The 22,961-nt window shown below is 41.2% G+C and overlaps 2 protein-coding genes across 3 annotated transcripts in view; one reads left to right on the forward strand and one right to left on the reverse strand.

Moving 5' to 3' along the window:
• Positions 1 to 4,625: 4,625 nt before the first annotated feature.
• Positions 4,626 to 9,193, reverse strand: gba3 (glucosidase, beta, acid 3). 2 transcript variants are annotated; one of them, XM_025906167.1, is made up of 5 exons: positions 8,833 to 9,193; positions 7,426 to 7,650; positions 6,515 to 7,227; positions 5,702 to 5,825; positions 4,626 to 5,263 (listed from the first exon to the last, which is right to left on the reverse strand). In XM_025906167.1, exons 1-5 carry the CDS (start codon positions 8,885 to 8,887, stop codon positions 5,067 to 5,069), a joined length of 1,314 nt encoding a protein of 437 aa, XP_025761952.1. In that variant the 5' UTR covers positions 8,888 to 9,193; the 3' UTR covers positions 4,626 to 5,066. The 2 variants fall into 2 exon arrangements, with proteins under 2 accessions (XP_025761952.1, XP_003450367.1); XM_003450319.5 differs by having other exon boundaries at positions 6,515 to 7,317; positions 8,833 to 9,185.
• A 1,166-nt stretch (positions 9,194 to 10,359) lies between these two features.
• adgra3 (adhesion G protein-coupled receptor A3) overlaps positions 10,360 to 22,961 on the forward strand; it is a 28,762-nt gene continuing 16,160 nt past the window's right edge. The window contains exons 1-2 of the mRNA XM_019352542.2: positions 10,360 to 11,401; positions 19,374 to 19,445. Of these exons, the coding sequence (XP_019208087.1) occupies positions 11,187 to 11,401; positions 19,374 to 19,445 (287 nt within the window). The 5' untranslated portion in view covers positions 10,360 to 11,186. The remainder of the gene's footprint in view (positions 11,402 to 19,373; positions 19,446 to 22,961) is intronic.

Genomic DNA, 22,961 nt, shown 5'->3' on the forward strand with positions numbered 1-22,961 from the left:
TTCAAGTTCTCACGGCTGCAAGTCACCAAACTGTCAGACCGCAAACAAGCCAGCAGCTTAGCCAGGGGTAAACAAAGGATTAAGTTTGGATACCGTTATAGCTGCATTTGCCCATCATATTCTTTAAATCCCACAAAGAAAATGTCAACTTCTTGTACGGTATGAGAGTGCAGTGTCTCTCGGTTTCTCACTTAAGTTTACTCCTCACTTGTAATGTCCTGTTTTTGTCAGTCAGTTCAAAGCTTTGTGATTGGTGATGTCCAAGTGGTTATGTCTATGTTTCTATACAGTCTATGCATGGTGCTTTGAGACTGATTTGACAGGTGTCAAAGATCAAGAACCTGAACCATTACATAGTGCAAGCTGGGGTAATCAGAAAATGATGGCTGGGTCTGTGAGATCAGGATGGATTGAGTGTTTTTCATACGTCAATGTGTTTCCAGATCTAAGCAACACACTCGGTAAAGATAATCATTAATAAAGTGAATGATAACACAGCCAAACTATGAAAATAAGATCCAGGTTGTATAATCCCAAAATAGTTCTTCGGATTGTTGAGTAACATAGGACATGAAATGCCAAATTAAATGTTGAATGAAGCTCAATATGTTTCCCCTTGTACTCATTTCAATAGTTTCTGACAGGTAAGACCCACTGGTTCTTATTTTATTTCATTTTTTTGTCCATTAAGTTTCAAAGAGATTCCAGGCGGAGGAATTTTTGACTCTTTCTTTGTTGATGACATCATGTTTGCATATTGGGAGCACGAGGTTATATCCACATCGTTAGTCTCCCGGCTTGGATCCATGCCTGAGAACTATATTCACTTTGGTTCTAAAGGTTCCATAAATTGTCTCTTTTTCTTTCTCGCTTATATTCTCTTCTTACTCCCACAACTGTTCCCACGAGACAAGGTACTCGGCTCATTGGCCACCACGCACATGGGGGGTGGGGGGTCTCTCTTGCCACCACCGCTGGGTTTACCCACCACACACACACACACCCATACACCCATCCCCACCCCCAGCTGAGCGCAGAGGGTTAGCTGAATATTCTAAGAGCTTTCAATTTTTCAGGCAGGTCTGCGAACCCCCTCCCATCATGCAGCGCCATCGCACTCAAGGGAGTCAGAATTTTGACAGACGTTAGCAGGGTCATCTCCAGTCCCTCAGGGAGGGGCTTAAAAGAAATGAGTTGAATTGCCTTTTCTCTCTCTCTCTTTCTATTCTCTCTTCATCTCCCTGCTTCAGTTCTCTGTATGGGTCTGTCATAATTCCACTTCCTGTCTTCCAGGCCTAGCAGTATTCATCCCCCTCAATCTCGTCTCCGCCGCCAAATTCATCAATCGCAGACGAGGCCTTCCAAAAGAAAAAAAAAAGGCGCTTTTTCATAACTTCGATGTCACGCTACTTACGCCACTGTCAAAAGTGGTGACAGGGCTCCAAACCGCCGGTTATGCCACAGTAAGGCGTTTATCCACTTGTATAATGTGCTGCTAGTGCTCATGCAGGATCAAATACGGGACGCGAGGAAAATGGCTTCCAGCTGAAAGAGAGATGAGGGGGGGAGTGAGAAAACATTTCTTCTTCTAACTCTTTTGCACTAACATGAATTCCCAGTGAAATGTCTGGCGAAGTAGGTCAATGGGATTTAGAAAGTTTGTGATGCTTTTTTTTTTCTCTTCCCCCCCCTCTCATACTCACTCGTCAATGGAAAAATGAGCAATGCGATTAGGAGAGGGGAAGATGATGAGCTGGAGAGAGCGAGTGAAAAAGAGCAAGTGAAAGAAGGGGGTGGGTAGGTGGGTGGATGGAGGAGACATGAAGACAGGCTGAGTGGTGGTTTGGGGCTCTCGCGGGTCCCTCACCAGCTGAGTGTGAGAGACCCAGACAAAGAAAAAGAGGGAAGAGATTTGTATCTGCGCTCCAGAGAAAGGGAGTGGCTCGCGTCTCTTCATCTTGATATTGAAGCAACAATCTAATTATACCATTTCTCCAGGGGGGAATATGCATATGAGGGTAATCAGTAAATAGAAAAAGGTAATTATTTGCCAGAAGTCATAGCCTTTGCACCTGTAAGCACTGCACCGATCCAAGATTGTGCCTCTCCTATAATTCACGATGAAGATAGTTTATTAGGGGGATAAATTATTTAGCTAATTTATAATAAGTAAATGAATTTCCCAGTTATTGAATATTTCATAGTGTCTGTCAAAACATAATGAGTTAAGTTTGGTCAAATACAAATGGGTCCCACTTGGTAATTTGCCAGAATGTTCCTCGGGGTAAATCTCTGCAAGGGAATGTGATTGAATGTTACAATTAAACGTGCTAATTCATTGTCAAAAGCAACTTATCTACACACATGATATATTTGGCGCCTAATTGGAAGGCACATTTAGAAATGGTTTATTCGGTGACTTTCTACATCACGGCCTAATCAGAATAAATTCCACTGGCTGTAATGAATTGAAGTTGAATATTCGTAGTTGGGCTATTAAAGAGACTGCAAGTGTGAATTATTTAAATGCAAATGAATGTTTTAAGCTTTCCAAGTAGCAATAGGCACATATTATTCCTCATTCCCCTCCACCCCAACACACACACACACACACACACACACACATAAATGGCTAATTTCAACATTCACTAAGTGCAGAGTAACCTCTTGCTCATACAGTATTCCATTCAATCAATTCGGCAGCAGTGCAGGTTCTTTCAGCCGTGCAGCTAGCTCGACGCCGTGATAAAGGAAGATGGAATCCATCAATACTGGGAGACAGGTGCTGGAATTACTAATCAACTCATAGCTGGGAATTATGTTGCCCATGGGCTGCAGTGAAGAATCATGGGAAATATGATTCAAACTTCCCTCACTTCTGATTTTGTTTTGTTTCTTAAAATTCGGGTGAGAGAAATTTCACCTGGAATTATTGAGCTGTGTGTTTGCACCTGACGAGTTCGACGTTTCCGCTCCGTCAAGACCACCGGCACAGCCGCCGACGCTGCGTGAACTTTGTCAGCGTTCAGATGCTATGAAATGTGCTTCAAGCTTGTGCTCAAAAGCAGCCTGCAAAGAAGTTCTAATCCGAGCGGCAGTGGCATTATTCATGTTTCCACAATAGCTTGTTATTCATCAGAAGACAAAGGAGATTCTCACTCGGCTTGACATAGATGGAGGAGGGCCACGAGGGTATTATTCACATCTGTTGAGAACAGTAAGCACAGCCAACTGGATGTCGCGATACACAATGCTTATTAATGCAAACAAAGTCTCCCAACACAGAATATAAATGGCGTTTTCCTTCACGTCGGAGCATAAATATTAATTGTATTAAATATATGATGTATTGTAGTTAGAAAGCGCCTTCACTTGTTTATTGTTAAGCCAACAGCATGCGCTTTATTAATGAGAGCAGCACATCACTGTATGCCACATAAAAAGCAGTACACGCTGAGGTGCGCTGTACTACATCTGTGCACCACGAGGTGGCACTGCAGGCTCACAAACAGATGCTGTTAAACTGCTCTTCTTCTCCGGTTGTCCTCCCCTTCACAGGTGTGTAGCTGGATCAGATACATGTACACACCCCCAGTACAAAACCTGATTTTCAGCAGCGCTCATTAAGCCCCTCATTAAGCTCCATGGCAGTATAGTTTGCTCAATACAGCATCCAAATAATCCTTAACCTTAACCATTCACAATGAATCAGCAGACTGCCTCAGGGTGTTTTCCTTGTTTGGTTTTTCCCTCTAAAAGTAGTTCATTTGCACAGCTGTCCGGGGAACACAAATTATGTTATGCTCACTTCCTGTGGCAGGACATCTGTTGCTTTCAGCTGGCATGCCTTCTGAGTGTGCTGAAATGCTCTTTATGCACCCAGATGACATTATCATAACTAAGATGAGTACTGCATTTTGTCTTATGTCGCATCCTTTCCATTGATAGGGCAGGTGGTTAGAAAAGGGGTTACTAATTATACTTGTTTCCCCCACAGCAGATAAACTACGGTATTTGTTTAATCTTGTCAAAGAAGTGAAGCATCTGCTCAATCAGAGTCTTTATTCCAAATAAATCTAAGCTATGGGCTTTGATGTGTCACTGAAAAAAGGCTTTATTTCCGTGCTTTCCTTTGTCTCGACACCGTCTTCAGTGAGTTCACTGAGACAATTTGCGGTCATAAATCACTGCTTTCATTGATATAATCACATTATTGCTCATACTGACACTGGTTATAGCGCTTTAAAATTGCCTGCAATTTTAAGGAATGCAACTGTGGAGACTGTGGTTTCTCTAGGACGCCTGTCATTCCCCAGGTACTGTTATCGTCATGTGGGCATGTCACAGGTGCTTAAATATACCAAGACTACTTAAGACTACTTAAGCTGACGTGCACTGTGTGCGTTACGTCTGTAAACAGGAAACAGCCTTTCACATCACAAAGCGAAACTGCAGAGCATGTTTTCCCATACCTGTGTCACTACAGCTACAGACTGCAACCTTCAACCTTTTAGTGAACCACAACTATTCCGAGAACAATGCAAGACATCAATGCAAGATATCTTGCAGATTCCAGTCACGTGACGCTTGCTGGTAGATTTAAGCTAAAGATAAGATCTTAAATATGTAAACAGACCGCAAGAACAGGTCAGCTTTCACATAATACATGTACGCACAATAAAGTCATTCACAGTGATAATGCCATTATTATTGTTGGGTTCTTCATAAGTTCTTCTCCAGCCCCATGAAGCGGTTGGAGGGCCTTACAGCTCACTGGTTCTGTATAAACCTTCCTTATCTGCAATGAGTTGGGATTCAGCAGGATAGAATACCGATTTAAATACCACTGAATTAACGTAACCTTATTTTGTCCCTGTCTTCACATCATAAAGGCGAGTGACAAATTATACTCCTGAGACAATTCACCAGCTGTTTTTTTTTTTAAACTACAAAAAAATTCATAGGCAATACTTAAAAAAAAAAAAAATCTGGATTCTTGACTCCAGTTCTTGAAAACAAAAGCATGTCCATAATTCACAAAGTAACGCACATTTTTCCAGCTACTCTTATTTAGACTGGCCAGATCGGGATTTTGAGATGATTTTTGCATATTCCCGTCCAGATTGGTACAGAGTTCGACTCAAATCACTGAAGTCCACGTGGAACAAGCCAAACCGAACGCTGAATCCATCGGCCCATTCAAAGTTATCCATCAGGGACCACGCAAAATATCCACGGACGTTGATCCCATCTTCTTGTATAGCTATACAAGGACAGAAGAAAGGAGTTACATAGAGCCATCTAATTAAACACGATATGTGACAAAAGGATCATTCTAAAGTACTAGCAAAAACCTGTTTTTTACTAGGTCCACTGCACTTGTTAGCGGGCTTATGTATTAAAACACGGACATGTATGTTCATTTATGTTATTCTTTTTATCTTCATCATAAAAAGTATAAATAAAAACCTTTTGATACGACACAAACAGTCTTGGGAAACCAAATTTATGATAAATGATAGCAAGAAGATTAAAGGTACATCAGACCAAATAAATGTTTTTGTTTTAAACAAGACTAAATTTGTCAATTTGGAGAAGCTGCAGAATTAAAATGATATTTTAACCATTATTTTCCAGATTCGCATGCTTTTCATTTTTTAAATACGCAGGATTTACGCAGTCCCGATTTACTAGCCATTACCTTTTGCCACTTCTGAGATGGTGTCCTTGTAATACACACAGCGCTGGGCATCCTCGATCTGCAGTGGCCCCACCTGAGAGAAACCATTCTCTGTAATGTAGATCGCTGGGTTGTTGAAAGTGTCCTGCAAAGTCAGAGGGCAAATATTATTGTCAAACAAGGCATCACAGCCTGTCAGGCATTCCAGGGAGAGACAGATTGGTCTACAGTGTGCCGTTCAGCTGCGTTTCAACGGTGCCAGGCTCAGACTAATGGCGTGTGACAAGTCACAACAGCAGGAAATTGCTCGTTTGCAAACACTTTTCAGCAAAGTAACTGTTTCATTCAATGTGACAGCACTAATGAAGCATCAGTGTGTTTCTGGAGGTGTCGAAAAGAGATTGCTGCATGCAAAATCAATAGTGAGACACTAAACAAATGCCAGTGTTCTCCTCGTACGGTTGAAGGTGATCTATCTTGTTGCTGGTCAATTCATTTTGAGCACCGACTTTACTTTTCCGCAAGGTGAATCCAAACTGTAATGAAAGAATTTGGTCGGCCCTTGGTTTGGGTTATTTTTAGTGTTATATATTAGTGTAAAATTGTTCATTTTTACATTTTTGGACTCTATTGCAGTAGCTGTGCATGGCTCACAGTTTAAAATAATCCTTATTTATGTTATGCTGGGACTGGTGAATTATCTTAGTCAATCATTTATCTGAAACAAGCAGTTTATACTCCCTCCCCCCACTTTTTAAGGAAACTTTCTTCTGATTGGCTGCCCCACACAGACTAACCAAAAGAAAAAAAAAGATTTTTAAGAAAAAGTTTTACCTTAATGTACTTTAGGAGTTTCCTCAAGCCATCCGGCACTACAGCCAGCCAGGACAGTCCACTGATGGGCCAGGATGAATCCAAAACTTCCTCTGTATCTTTGTCACCCTTCATACACAACATCTTTTCACAACCTCCTCCTGGTTTGACTTTGCGAGACGTGTAGTAGTTCAACGCAAAGAAGTCGGCAGTTCCCAGAATGGCAGATTCATCCTTGGAGAAACTGGGGAGCCTTGAGGCTGCATTGTATCCTAGCTTCTTACTTTGAGCGTCTATAGCAGATCTCATTATTTCTGGATAATCACCGGTAACAAACACAGGCCAGGCGAACCATCCCAGTGTAAATGCAAGGTCACGTTCAGTAGCAGCAAAGTCCTCGGGGCAACCTTGGTTTAATGGCTCATACCAGTCGCTGTTGAGGGCAATAGACACGGCACCTTTCTGCTCTGACCTGTAGCGAGAATTGTAGCTGTGCCAGGCCATGGCGTGGGCCCGCAGCATGTTGTGTCCTACCAGGTAGGCAGCGGTGCCTTTCTCTTTTAACCCTGGGGCATGGATGCCGTCTTCGTGTCCCAGTTTGGCGCACACTTGTGGCTCATTGATAGTGATCCAAAGTTTGACACGGTCCCCAAATGTTTGGAAACAAAACTGAGCATAGTTGTCAAAGAGGCTGGCTATACCAGGTGATTTCCAGCCTCCCTGGTCTTGCAGAGCTTGAGGCAGGTCAAAGTGGTAAAGGGTAACCATCGGTGAGACATTTGAGGTTAGCAAATCATCAATCACTTTGTTGTAGTATTGCACACCTGTTGAACAGAGAGTGCCATAAATGGGTAATGAGATACAATTGCCTAAAGCCATCAAATAGGCCTGGATCTAATTCCAGCATGTGTGTTTCAGGTCTATGAAAATACCTTTCTGATTGACATGTTGCGTGGTCCCATCAGGCAGGAGGCGGGCCCAGGAGAAAGACAGGCGATAGTGTGTCAGTCCAAGCTGCTGGATACACTCCAGGTCTTTCTCCCACAGCTCATAGCTGTTACAGGCCACATCTCCATTCTGGTCCCCAAACACTCTGCCTTTCTCATGACAAAATGTGTCCCAGATACTCGGTCCCTTGCCGTCCGATTGCCAGCCACCTGAGCGAGCACGTAAAGGTTGTTCAGAAAAACAGGTAAAGTGCTGATATATAGAAATATCACTCTGATGTTCCTTCTGAGGCTTTTAGAGTGTCCGTGGATTTATTGTGACAGCATCTAAGACGTCATCGACTCTAGCATTTATTTACTTTCATCTAATTACATAAGTGTGTTAAAGACTGTATTAGTCTGCCAATATTTTTTTTATGTGTGCCAAATGAGTGACAAATGTAAGGAACAACTCAAAAAATGTGGGGAGAAATACAAGTAAAGGGCAGAAACAGTGATCAGAGGAACACATTCAACTTAGTTTTATACCACCAAATCACAACAACAGTCGCGTGTAGGTGCTTTATATTGGAAGGTAAAGGTCCTACAATAATAAAAAGAAATGTCCAAGAATCAGACAACCATCACAATCAGACATGGTAAAAGTAGGAAGGAAAAACTGCCTTTTAACAGGAAGAAACCTCCGGCAGAACCAGGCTCAGGGATGGGCAGCTATCTCCTGCAACCAGTTAGGGGTTAGGGGAAGGAAACAAACGGCTGTGTTTTTTGTTGCATTAGTGTATTGAAAACCAGAAAAAGAGCCATTCTTCCTCAGGTGACTGACAATGACAATATGGGATATGATCAGACTGTGTCACAGAACACAAAAAGTAATATGGTGGAGAGAGATGAACCAGCCTTAACCATATTCTTCAGTGCACATAGGCATGAAAGCGTCATGGGGGGTTCCATGATGACAGTGCATAGATGCATGAGCCATACAGGTCACCGAATGGTTTGGTGAATAAGAAAATTATATGAATCACAGACTTAAGGCCCGTTTAGTCACCAGATCTCATGAAGCTAAACATCAGTGGGAGATTTTAGACCAACATTAGAAAATGCCCTGTTACACCAATGTCAAAACAACAAATGAGGAAATGATGAATAAATTTTCACCTATCTGTATCTCCAATATAATCAGTGCAATGGTTACTATTTATTTACACATGCTTAAGTTTCACCAAACACTCATTTAAAGCATGTTACAGCGTCAATAGCGCCAATATTTACCAAGTGAAGTAGTCACGGTAAAGCGAATTACATTAGAGGTTCTCGGAATGTAAAGGCCCTCTCTCTCTCCCACTCCATGACAGTTATCACTGCTCCATTCAGAAACTTGTGTTTACATACCTTCTATTTGATACGCAGACGTTGCCGCTCCCCATGCAAAGTCACGTGGGAACATGTTTTTGTGCCTTAGGACGCTGAAACAAAGGTGTTCCTATATCTTAGCGCGTCATGCTTTTATCTATCTGAAATGTAATACACAAAGCTATTTGTCTCCCTACAAAGCGGACGTTTTTTTGTTTTGTTTTGTTTTTGCTCCATGTGGCATTGCAGCCATTAACGTCCACAGACCAGGAACTACTGCGAGATGTGACGTTTCGTAAATCACGTATAGAAGATTTCATCCAGTACGAGAAACTCCGAAGATAATTATCTCGCTGGATTTTGCTTTTTTCCACAATGCCACTACTGTAATACTAGCTTAATGCTGTTATTAAATAATAATAAATCAAAAACACATTAGTTCACGGGATTCGGTCTTTTCATGTTCAAAATTTAGGGCAGGAATGTGGGATTAAGAAATGATCCGAGGTGCACCTGAAAGCACCGCAAGAATGAGTCGAGGGTTGCGATGAAATCAAAGGCTGTTGCCAGCTTGGTAAATTAGTAAAAGTCTATTTTGCAGTCAAGCAGAGCAACTCTGTGAGTTTCTGCGTGTGTGTTTGTGGTATTAATTTAAAAAAATGTAACAAATAACGTAAATTCAAATAGTAAAGACCCAAATATTACGACGTAATTAACAACTTGGACGAAGTATTTGTTTCGATAGCATAAGAAATGTAGAATGAACTATAGTTATAACATATATGATATTTATTCCATAAAAAGCCCCACTTATATTAGCTTTATTATGTTCCAACAAACGTGTAGCCTACATTTCACCACCCGGATTTTTAAAATAACAACAATGTAGTTTTGCATACTCTTTAGGCCCTTTTATCTGCACCTCCGTATCATATACAGTCTATCGTTAAGCCTCGCACGGGTTCTAATAATAAGCAAAGGACTTGTGCCCACTTTACTGCTGTAGTACAGTTTTCTATATGATGAAGTGAATCATTTGATCTCATCAAAATGAACACAATAGACTGCGACAAGAGGGCAAACAAATACTATCAGATTATCAAGAGTATTACATTCTCAACTCGGTGGAGTGGAAAGATTCAAACGTCTGAATCAGGGCAAAAACAAATCCTTATCATGGCTTTCATGTGAACTGCAAACTGGACCAAACGACCAGAGGTGGAAGTACAGATCGTGTATTACAATAAAAGTAGCAAGAAAAACATAAACACTCACTTTAGTCCTGCAACAGCAGTATTTTTTTATGTTCACCATATTTTTTATGGTGGGAATATGCCCCCTTATCGCATTTTTATATCGCAGGTTTATATTTTAAATGCTATATTACTTATGCTGATAGTTTTACATGTAACTGCGGACTGTTTGGTGATGTGCAACAGGTACATATCCAAAAAAGACACTTTTAACAGTTCCTTTGCGTTCAACCAATAAACCACATAGACGCAATCATACCCCAAACTCAAAGGAAGTCATCTGCTGGTGCTTTTATTATGAAATGCGGACCGGATGTGGTTTAGAATCCGCTCGGCCTTGACCGCCCCTGACTTCAGTGGCTCCCGGGGCAGGACCATGGGACTAGTAGGACTTCTCAATGGAAAGAAGACTAGTTTTAAATATTTTCTAAAGACACCGGTTAACAAAACGGACACGCCGACTACTCTGGATACGTTATTATACAATTTTTAGTGTATTTTTCCCTCATTGGTAGCACAATTTAAGCTAAAACCGTTGTTGTTTTTGCGCTCTGTTTTTTTTCCTCAAAGTAATTTCCTGTTCATGACCGGGGGCGAGAATTTGCACGCTTGTTTGTCGTCCCGTACGTGTTTCGAAGTAATGGGAAATTTAAAGTGAGCGTTTAAAAAGCCCGACCGCGTTTCCTGAAGTTGGGAGCGGATAACCTGGGATGACTGCAGCCGCCTCCTTTGGATAAGACAACACACTGACTTGGACCCACGCTATGGGCAACAAAGGGAACCTCTCAACAACTGGGCTAGTTATTTAGCTACCAGGGAGGATACTCGGCATTTGAAATGTGGTAAATTTGCAGAGCTGGGAGGAAATGGAAGCCGGTGCCAGCATGGAAAGGGAATTCTAAATGAGTCGTTTTCCAAACAAAGAAGGACACCTCCGTCGGACTGAACACCGCCGAGCAAAGGGAAAGCCTTGCGAGAAATGGAGGAGGAAGGCTCGCTTGAGCCAAACAACATACTTGCAAAGGTCTCATTCTTCTTTGCCCGGTTCTAGCAACATCTACCCGCCCGCCGTTTCTGTTATCAAAACATTGTTTCCTTCGCCGGTGCTGCAGTGCTTTTCTGGTCGCGTGTGAATTAAAAATGAGGGTGGATCGTTTGCAGTTGTTTGGGATTTTGCTGCTGCTGAGCGGCTGCTGTGGCTCGGCGGCATCATCCGCGTGCAAATCGTTTGATGAAAACTCGAAAAGCGGTGGGAAAATCGTGCCGTCCTACAAGAAAGTGGTCTGCAGCAACATGGAGCTCCATCAGGTGTTGCCCCCGGACTCTCTCTCTTTCCCGAACAGAACAGTGACACTGTGAGTACATACATACAGATGCATGCTGTGAAAACACATCCCATCAGCCACTAGATTCACTTTATTCTCAATAAGGACTGTTTCTTTCCTGAAAGTTAATGTTACTGGAACTGTTTGCGACGTCTTAATAACCACCTTATCCCCCTTATTCATACTGCACAAACATGAAAAGATAAATATAGCTTGATAAGCTGACCACAAACTATCATTTCACAGCTATATACTGTAAATAGCAGTGTAAATACTAACCTTGTGTAACAGTAACCCCTTCCTGTTATGCAGTGATTTATGCAGAGGCTGCTAAATTACACACATGCCAGCATAAATGTAAGAGCTCATAGGTTATGGATGTGATTCTTTTTCCACCTGGTTTTACTCTGGCGTGGTTAGATCCTGACAGCACACCTGGCTAACACTAGCCAGGTGCCCTTTTTTTTTTTTTCTTCAAGAATTACACTTTTAAAGTTTAGTTTTAGGTTGTTGCCAGGTTGGTAGGTAGCCACTACAGTAATATGGCCTTACATCAGAAGCAGGCTTTGAGGCTGTGCAACCACTGCTTCTCCATCAGTGTCATTGATTAAAGTTGCTGGTCATTGTGTGGCAGTCAGCAGGGATGAAACGCACACCGAGACACAAGCTGCTGATTGATTGAGGCCTTTGTGTTGTGTCAAGTCAGAGCAGATTTAACCAATTGACACTCTGGTTTTGGTCTATCACTGAGCATTTGACAGGGAAAAATAAATAAAAAGGAATTTGAATAATCTTGACAGTAAGTTGAAGCTGTGTGCACCCCAGAGCTCTTGTACTTTGCGGTGGTGGTGTGCAATGGGGGAAATATGAGAATACCAGGGCAGGGTGCAGGGGTGGAAAGCAAATAATGGACTCCCAGGAGGGAAAGAAAGGCAGAGGATTGGCTGGTAATAAAGAGTTGTAAGACGATTGCAGTGCATGTTTTTAAGAGCTTTACCATAAGTCACTTGTTAGATTTGAGGCAACTTCCAAAGGTGCATGTTTAAAAAAAAAAAAATGTTAATTTGTATTTTTTTCAGGACACGACTCGACTGCATTTGCAGATATTTGAAACTTTCTTGTGTGGGATGAGACTTGAAAATCAGCCCATGAGCACAGTTTCTGCACAGATGTTGTTAAGTTTGGAGTTGGGGTTTATGTCCAGAGTAATTTTATCAAGTAACTGGAGCCCAAAAAACATCCAAATTAGGCCTGTATAGTGTATCCTGGGTGGAGCTCCACAACTGGCAGTCATTCAACCAAGTGTTATTACCGAAAGCACTGGTCCAAAAACACAGACTGCACGCTTCTCCTTATGATTAAATGTCCCATTAAACAAAGCATTTATATTGTGTGTCAGTTGTTTTCTTTACTGTACGGCACCAAGAAGCCATGAGGAGTGCATTGTGAGTCCTTCCAAAATTACTCCAGCACATGCCTGCTGTGATGTTACTGGTGGGTAGAATCAAACCTCATATTCAAGCTTCTCGCTAACACAGGAATAGATCATATGGGTGAGTTTACTGTGTGCGAATTATTAGTATTAGGGCAGATTAACCATTACCTGCACAGACTATGGGATGTCTCATTGCAGTTTAGCTTAAAAAAACAAGCTCTTACTTATTTCAAAGGATGGTAAGCAGAATGGACAAGTAGACAATATCCCTAGTAAACTGGAATAAAACACTTGTATGGCTCTTGAATTAAAAAGAAAAAGAAAAATTCCACTCCTTTTATTTTTATTTTCAGGAAGGATTTATGGAATTAGTGCTAGGTATGGTGTGTTCTGAAGTAATGTAGTGGGCCCTCCCTTCTGTTTGCTTTGTCTTTATGTGTACAGTGAGCTTGTAGTCTCTCATCACACTCTGACAATGATGGATTGGAGGTTGAGCCCGGTTGCTCATGATTTAGCGCTGAGCTCCAGAGAACAAGAGCAATGTAATTTGAGAGCTCCGACCAAAAAATGCCATGCAACGCGAAAGAATTTATTCGGTCGTCCACGTTTGTTTTTCTGGGAAGCAGTTGTCGTCTATTGTTGGAAAACAGTAGAACTACCCTGTACTTGTGGAACTGTCTTCATAGTTCCCTGCAGACATGAGTGGCAATGAAATGACAGTTTATGCTGACTGCACAGTTTTTTGGGTGTCAATTTATGACCTGTAAAATCAGCGACCTCTCAGGACACGCAGCTGGCCTCGCTGGAGTCCCGTCTGGTGTGAGAACCCTTTCCCAATCTTGAAACTGATCATCCCCCGTTTCTCCTTGTTAAGCCAAAGCTAATCCCAACATTTTCAGCTGCTCTTACTTTGTCTGTTCATGCAGTGATAATACTGGGCATAATGTCCGGAAATTCACAGATGAGATTCCTCGAGGTGTGCAAGGCTAATAGATCTGTATCTAAATGGCCTTTTAGCAGGCTTTCCTGCCAAATCTCTCGCTTTGGATTAATTTTTTTGGAATATTTAAAATTTCATCATTTTCAGTGCCCCTCTGAGGTTAATACACAGTAATATCTCTCACCTACTCTGGCCCTTTGGGCGTCAGTTATATTGTCGTGGAAGTGATTGATGGCATGGTGTCTTTCTTGTCAGAAACAGCATGTTAAGCTAGATATGATTAGAAACCCATCTGTCATACTAATTCCACCCCTTTGTACTTCTGATTTACCTCTTTGGGGGGTCTTCTAACAAATTAAAAATGTAATCCAAGCTTTTCACTTGAGAAAAAAAAAAGAAAGAAAGAAAGCTTTGACTTGTAAGCACATTTCTTTTGGAATTTTGTCAAACACTCTTTAGACTTTGAACTTGCTGAACTACAGTGATAATTGGCTTGACTTCATTCCAGAAAAGTTATCATGCGTAAGAGTAGAACAACCAGAAGTCTAACTTTAATCGTCGCTGTTTACACATGAGCTGTTGTACAGCTAAATTAGCTATCGTCTTACCCTACTTGAATGCTTGGTGTTATTGGCCTCGTCCTCAAACTGAGTTTGTGTAGTTACTCGGTTTAGTTCTGCTCTCAATGCCTCTCGGTAGAGAAAAAAAAAGAGTAATACATTCCCCACATTTGTGCTCTCCCAGTGATACCACATGCCTAAGTAATCCGAGAGGAAATGACACAAATGTGTTTACAGCTGGCCTGTCCTCCCGTGTCAGCGTGGGCCCTCGGCTAATATACGAGTGGTTGAATTTAATTTTTATTTTAAGGGTTGTCTGAGTAGTATGCATGGGTGTGAGCATTTATTTCTGAGTACCTGTATAAGTTTCATCCTGTGTATCCACACAGACAGGAAGTAACTAGACGTGAAGTATTCACCAAGCTCACATTTCTTTACAATGCTTGTTTAGTGCATATATATTTTAAAAAAAACGATCCAGACAGTAAAAATGTGTGCACCTGGTTTTGGCCGCTGCAGAGCAGCGCGGGATTAATGTCTGGGAAAAAAAGCAGGGATTTCCTCCCTCACAGCAGAAAAAAATCACACTGATTTGATGACACATTTGAGTGCAATAAACCGCCTTGTTTCGCAGCAGTGCAGACTGGGATGCTGTAGGCTCATCTGGTGATTTCATTTCCTTTAAGTTGAGCTCCATGGAGTTGTTTCCCCTTTGCATTTTAGATCTTTAAACTTTTTTCAGCATGATTGTAAATTCTGGTCCAAAGCGCAATCTCTGTGCTTACGTCAGTCGTCTCGTCAATTTTTCCATGTCATGCTGAGAGATTTTAAAGTGCTTGTGCGAGGAGAGTGCAGGTGCTTGCTGTCATGCATGTCCTAAGAGGATTTGTTTTTGGTGCTTTCCAAGCAAACCGTTGGTCTCAAGGAATGCTCCTGTTTTGTTTTTTTAAAATAGTAGTTCTGAAGTGTTTGCAGAAGATGGTAAAATCCCAAAGGCGAGGCATTCACTGACAGCTGCGCAGAAAGTCAGTCTGCAGGCTTTCATTTCGCAGACCAGTTGAGCTTTGACTTTGTCAGGTTGCCTCAAGTATCGCTTAATCCCAGACAAGCAATTCAGTTCGGTGTGTAAACACGAGCTACGTGCGGTGCGGTGCCTACACGTCTGTGTTCATTTTCCCGCTCGCCCCCCCTTTTTTTTCTTTACCCTGGTGTTTGAACGGCGGATCATTTTTCCATTCAGCTGCAGAGCTATAAGGTGAATACCGCGCTCTAATGGTTTGTCCTGTTGAAAGCTGAAAGAAGATATTTTAATACCGACGACTTACAAGGATGAATTTGCAAAAAGAGGGTGTATGACATGTGCCTTTTTGAGCTTGCCAGTTCAGGTGAATCACTTCACCTTTATGTTTTCTACTTTTTTTTTTTTTCACTCTTTTGTTGCCCAGTTTCCTCACACAATATTCCAGAAAAAAGTCTTCATACTTGGATTTTTTTGTAGAATAATAAAGAGCTGGATAACTTCAAAAATTACCTTGGCACATGAGAGCACCTCAGCCACTGGATTAGGTCATTTTCCCACCTGAACTCAGACCTACTTTTCCATGCACTATATTCAGAGGAAGTCACAGCATAAAAACAGATGGGTTTTTATGAACCCATCTGCAGCCTGAATCTTATTTGAAAACCTGCCGAAGGGTTACAGATCTCCACGCTGTGAAGTTCTTTGTCCAAAAGCCTCTTGAGCATAAAGAACTTGTAGGGAGAACTCCAAGGCTTTGCCCTTCAAACACTATGTGGCTGGTTGCGTGCTTAGCAGTGGCTGGCCATTTTGTGTGTTTCACTCCCTCGCTGCATAATGTAAAAATTGCCTTTCACTAGTGTAGTTTTTACTCACATGGAGAATGAGATTTAATCTAGACAAGTGCATTTTATACTACTTGTGACTAAGAGTGGAAATTCTGTTTTTAGAGAAGGTTTTTCCATAAATGTCATTGAGATTTATACCGTCTGTATCAGTAGACAGGATGTGAGATTTCGTAGACTCCCCTAGCAGCTTGTTCCTGGCTTGAGCTCAAGCAGGTCTTATCTATGCATCAAGATAAGCAAGACTCCCCACATGTGTTGTTAGAAGCATAGACTGAAGAAATTCCACAGACTGGTCCTTTGTCTGGCGACCTCAGGCTGATTTCACGAGACAGACAGCAGGGAAGCAGACGATCTAACTACACGTCCTGGGGCCAGTGAAGACACTAGTATTTAAATGGCCATGATCTCTGTGGAGACTTGAGGCTCTGCTCTATACATACTATTTACCTAGTCTGCAGTGGTAAGGCTTTCACACGAATGCAAGAGTGCAGAGAGGACTTTGCAGCCCAAGCAGTTTCTAATGTGGCGAGGTCACACTCCTGTCATGAGGAAGAGGGAGGGACAAGGCTAGCAAAAGAGGCAAAGAAGGGAGGATTGAATAGAGGCCAAGAAAAGTATGCATGACTCTCAGGAGAACTCTCTTTTATAGGTTTATTTGGATGACTTGAGACTTACAGGGCTTTAAATGTGCAGTTATGTAGCCAAACCTAATTCTTGGTGCTTTACATAACCTCTGAGGATGTTGGTGATGGTGAAGGTTTTCTTTTGCCTGCACTGAAGTTGTTTTCACACATGGACTTGGGGGCAGTATTGGGTTTCGGGTTTGGGCATTGTTTGAGTAGTCATGCACACACGATTGCATGTTTACCCTTTAAATTTATTTATTTATTACGTATTTAGAATTTCATGCCTAAAATCCTACTTTTATCAAATGCCCAACTCAGGAGGTTTAGGTTTTACCCCCAACCCTTTTGTCAAGATTCTGATCAGGTAATTCTCCATCCACCCATTTCCTTTCATTTATCCAGTTCAGGGTCACTGGTGGGCTGGAGCCTATCCCAGCCCTGGACAGGTTGCCAATTTGTCATAGGGCTAACACAGAAAGACAAACAACCATTCTTTCAGCCAATGTAGATTAGCCAATTACCTAACCCATGCATATCTTTGGACTTTGGGAGGAAGCTGGAGTACAGTGAAACATATGTATGTGCATTACATGCACACTCCCCAAAGAAAGGGCAGCCGACTGGTAGATTTGAAGCCAGGACCTTCTTGCTGTTAGTAAATACCAATGGGAGAATTTATCCTCTGACTTTAAATATAGTGTTTTTTGAAAGGCTTTTCTACAAACCTGAAAAGCTCTAACTAAAAGCATCGCTGATCCACCCTAGCGACTGGTTGAGGTTGAGGTGGGTTAGTGTATACTTGGAAGGTAATGACTTTGAGTTTTGCATTGCAGATTTGTTTGTTTATTTGTTTATTTCTTTGACGAAGTTTACAACCAAGTGCAACCATGCTTAATTTTGCTCATAAGGCTCTTCTGAAGACTGACTTGGGGGAAAATAAATTTGGGTGCCAAGGTCTCTTGAGGCACTTGAACTTTTATATTGTGCTTCTTTCATTTTACTCTAAAATTGTGTGAGTCAAAAATAATCCTGCTCCAAGGTTTGAATGAATCTTCAACTCTTTTCATTTTTATTATTATTCCTTTAAAAAATTGTATTAAAAGAATAAAATCTTTCGTATGCTCTTTTTGTAGTGTGATGATCCAGCCAACATGAGAAATGCTACAAAGAAGTAGCCAAACATAATTCATTTCCCCAGACTTACATTTATTGGAGTGCTAGTGTACTGAAAGGTGTTTTTGTCCATCCCCTGTATTCTGCTGATTAAGACCCACATTGCTAAAGCTGGATTTCATCCATTTGGTATTCCATGCATTTCACGTATGAATTAGACTTTTGTGACGAGAGAGCCAACATCTGCGGCTGTATCATCGGACCATGTGCACACAGGCAGTGAACAGAGTTTGCAGTCTTGTACATCATCGAGTCTTAACATTTGCCATTTCAGCTTTCAGAAGCCTGGAAAACAGGAACTCTTTATGTGCGTATTTTCTCCGAACGGCAGGGAGCCAAACAGCAAATCTCCAGAGAGTCTCCTCTGTCCAACCCTGTAATAAAACAGCCCCTCAACGCCCCGTAATGACTCCAATTTGGCCCCGGGTTGTGGGTGCCACTAAGCATGTATGTCACCCACCGCTTCCCCTCCATGCTAACCACACGTCCCTGCTCCCGCACTCTTTGGGAGTACTTTTAAAGAAGGACCATAACTGGGAGGGACACACAGGAGCAGAAAGCGGGCAATTAGCTTGGAGCTTTCCTTGCAGTGAGTTAGCTCTGCTGGGAAAATAAACTAGATAATAAAATGCTGTTTATTACCCCAAGAGGAAGCTATCAAGAATTCACACTTAGGTTAGATTTAGGTTTTAGACTTTCTCAGGCTCTCTCTTCCTTTTTTTCCCCCCAATTTTGTTTTGGTAAACAAGACTAATTGGCAAAGTTACATTTAAATTGGACCATTGTTAACTCTAACCACATTGCTTTTAATACAGTGTTAGCTGTAAATATGAGATGAATATTTGGGTGTTCCTTCTATAAACAGGGATTTCTTCTCATACGGACGTCTCCCCGCACTGTCTAATTGTGTGACAGCTTTGAGGCGAGTATGCCACCAATGAGTCATCGTGGCTGCAGATCAGATTGCGATACCTTTACCTATAAAGTCAAGACAGCTTACTCCTAATCCCACTTTGGCTACCAGACACTGCCAATTTCACATGAAAGAAACACAGCTAAAGTTGGGGTTGTTTTTCTTCAGCTCTCTTCCTGGCAGAAAGCAACTTGGTGTGACTGGATGCTAAGCGTGTCTAGAGCAAAAAGAAGTTAATATTGTTATCTGTCAACAAGTAGCACTCTGTCATGAATCCATTCGCTTTTGAAAAAGACACTCGATCCTTTTGATTCCACCTTTGCATTTCATTAGCACACATTCCTCGCTGATGTTTTGGCAGCACGGCTGCTTTACTGACATTGCACAGTAAAATGTTTTTATTTCAACAGCCTGGAAATCATTATGCAGTCTTTTGTGTAAGTCAATATCTGTTGCTTTGTGTTCACACATATTTTTTTCTCTCTGCAGAATTTTAAGCAACAACAAGATTCAAGAACTGAGAAATGGATCCTTCTTTGGATTATTTGCTTTGGAAAAATTGTGAGTATTGTTACTTCCTCAGCCCATGATTTAAGAGAGCATTAATGTGTCAATATTAATGCTCTGTTTATAGCACATTGAAAGAAAGCTTTTTTTTTTCTTATACTTAGGTTGTACAGAAACATAAATCGTCACTAATGCACTTCACATATGTTAGTCTCAAGCTAAAAAAAAAACCCTCATAGTATTTCATGTTATATCCGACAGTGCATTAGCAGGAGCCATTCATCACTTCCCAAGTGAAGTTTTGGCTTGTGCAGCAGGAGGTTTGTTAAACACACACTGGCATCGTGTCGGCAAAACATCCAGGTCGCCTAAAATATGAAGTTTTGCACACCAAGCTTAACTTCAATACAGGAAATCTGTCTAAAGTGAAAGACTAAAGATGGTACTAGAAAGGCCTAATTATAGGCATAGCCTCTAGGGTTGGTTGTTATCTGCCTGGCAATATACTCTTGACATACAGCTGCTGGAGTATTCTGGGATGGTTAAAGAAACACCGCGGCTATGAAGTATTGATGGTCGTTGAAATCTGTAAAGGGGAAGGTTTTATAGATGTGTTAAGGCATTTCCAGGTGTGTCAGTCTGTTTTCAGGGATTCCTTAAACAGTGAAGAAATGTCATTTATCCCATGCGACTCTGATGTTAGAGATCGGCACGGCAGCATCTGTGTATCCTTGTTTTTAGAGTTCAAGAAAATGGCTGTGGGTTCGCACATATGGGCCATGGGTGATTTGTCACTTGGGAATGGCTTCATGCAGATAAAATGACCAGCCCATTAATGGCCCTGCTTCTACCCAAGGCTACAATAACACATGACTGCATTGATATGGAATTCACGAGCATGTTTTCCTTACCATTCTTCTATGTCTGGTTAAAATGACCAGAAGTATAGAAGCTAGATAGGAAGGATTGGCTATATTTAGCTTTACTGTGTCAGCTTAGAGATGATCTGGATTCAAATACGCCTTCAGTAAATAGATATATTTGAAAACACAGTTTTTTCTAGGTTTCAAATTAAATTAAATATGTATTTTTTGCCCCCCTCTTTGGTAATGTTTTCAGACAAACCTTTTTTCCAAAAAAGGTGGGAAGCCATATAGAGTTAAAAAAAAAAAAAACACAATGAGGAACTGAGTAAATGAATTTCTGAATTTTGAAGTAGTTTTAAAAATATAATGTTTCCCTATTCTTTGGTTACTGCTCAACAGTTCAGAGCCTACTTTTTGCATTTTTGTATCATAATGTGTTAAATATTTATAATGTGTGACATGTCTGGGTTGAATTCTGCCTGGTAATCACACTAAAACAAGCAAAACTTATAAAAAAGTTGTCTTAAATCTGTGTACATCATTCAGCAGTAATGCTGCCTTTGCAGAGATGCAAGTTGGCCATGTTGCAAGCATTAATTGGAGCCCAACAGATTTTTCAGAGGGCTGATGTTACCAGCCAATGTTGGTTATCTGCTGATCTGTCTGCATCGGCATTGGCAGTTGTGACAGCTGATGAATGAAAACTTAAAAAGTAAACTGGAGATGAGAGAAACGCCCTTCATCCATCCATCCTCTCCTGTTGAAACATGTATTTGGAACGCCACAAACGCATCAAGCAGCTGATCAGAGCAGAGTCAAGTGAAAGCAAGTAAATGCTTACACAAAATAAATGTTACGAAAATCTGTTTATGCTTTATTTGTCCCCCCCAAAAATTGCCCATGTACAAAACATATTAAATTGCCAAATTCAGAATAGATTTTCAGCCTTGACACTAGTGTACAGAATAGCATTCTGAATATGACTTTATGTACTGACTGCTGCCTGTGTACAAGCATTTTAAGAATGTATTGCTGGCATCAAAACATTTTTTTTTTCAGTTTCAGAATTTAGTTTCATGTAATTATTTATATTTATATATGAGATTTGACTAACTGGAAATTCACTGCACTCTGTTGTTTTCTTTTGGAGAGCATCCCAGATTTTTGGAAAAGAAGTTTTAATTTGTTGTTTAAAACAGTCCTGCATGACTTTTCTTGAGGTGACTAGTATATTAATAGGACTTTCATCTGGATTCTTTATAGATTCACAGGAGAAGTCTCTATGGACTATTGAACTGGGTCACTTGTTAGTTTTAGTGCTCAGGCCTTGAGGATAAACAGGAGGCTGCATGTTTAATGCTTTAAAAAAATCTTTGATCTTTCTCTACCAAGAAAGCCTCAAAGGCTGTTGTGTATTTAGTCTGTGAGCTTGCAGTTGCCTTGGTTGTAAACTCTGTACTGCCTGACTGTCGCTCTGTGAAACTACAGGCGGGTTTACCTGAAAACTGAGCTTTCATTGCTCCTCACAGACCCCCCCCCAGTCCACTCTCAGCCAGCAAGGTGAGATCACTAAAAGGCTTACTTGCTTTTGTCATTATAAAAGGGCAAGCCAAGGCCAAAGGTGTTAGCAGTGTAATTCCTACACGCCACACCGCTCTGAAATAGTCCTATACTTTACCTCTTACCTTAAGTTGCACTCATTTTTCCTCAAACTCTCAAAGCAGGAAAAAAATGCAGCACGAATCTGTCTGAATGCACCGAGGCTCTCCATCTTGCCATCCACCCCTCCTTCCTCCCGCCTTCACGGCTTTTCTTTTCCCTTCTTTTTTCACCTCACAAAGGGACTCTCCCTCATTTGGACGGCCTTAATGCAGTGGTGACGACTGAGACAGCAGCTGGCTGTGAGTGCCAGAGAGGGGTAGAGAATCCATTATGCCTCTCAGGCACTCTGCGTGAAATTGCAAAGTAACTGTGGAGACCGCTGTGTTTTGTTGGGGCCAAAGGTGTCTCTGCATGGAAATAAGCCACACAGAATCCCCATTATCTCCCCTCATAGAAATAGGAGCCAACTTAGGCGACCGTCACATGCTAATTCCTTTCTAAATCCAGTGCTGCGGGGGAATGCTTATTGTGGGAAAATGGAGCTAGTATGTGGCGTTTCCTGAAAAACTGTTTGTGAATTCATGAATGGTACTCTGCAAGCAAGCATCACATTCATATAAAGGTAGATATAAATGGGTATTGGAACACAGCCTTTACTTAATAGACTTCAGAAAAGAGGATTCTGCTCATAAGGCTCTAATTTGCTTAACCTGTAGGATTCATGTTAGACTATGTAACATTTTAAAATATTGAAAAAATTATTACACAAGTGAAATGTGAAGTTATAAGATTTTAAATGACTCATTGCTGAGTTCAGCATGCTTCTAAATCCTAAAATGTTGCAAATATTTTTATAAATTGGGCATTTAATAGTAGTATAAAGATCTGAAGATACAGGTTGTATAGTTTTAAAAGCCTAATTCCCATTTGTGGTTGAGTTCAGACTCTGCCTTGTACTTTCTTAATAATATGGTACATATTTTTGATGGCTGATATGTTTCAGTTGCATGCAAACACACTAATATACACAGTCTGTTTTGGCACTGTCTTGCTGGAATAGTCAAGGCATCTTTGGATGGCAACAGGAGTAAGTAGACATATA

Source organism: Oreochromis niloticus, linkage group LG3, assembly GCF_001858045.2.
Source record: "Oreochromis niloticus isolate F11D_XX linkage group LG3, O_niloticus_UMD_NMBU, whole genome shotgun sequence".
NCBI lineage: Eukaryota > Metazoa > Chordata > Actinopteri > Cichliformes > Cichlidae > Oreochromis > Oreochromis niloticus.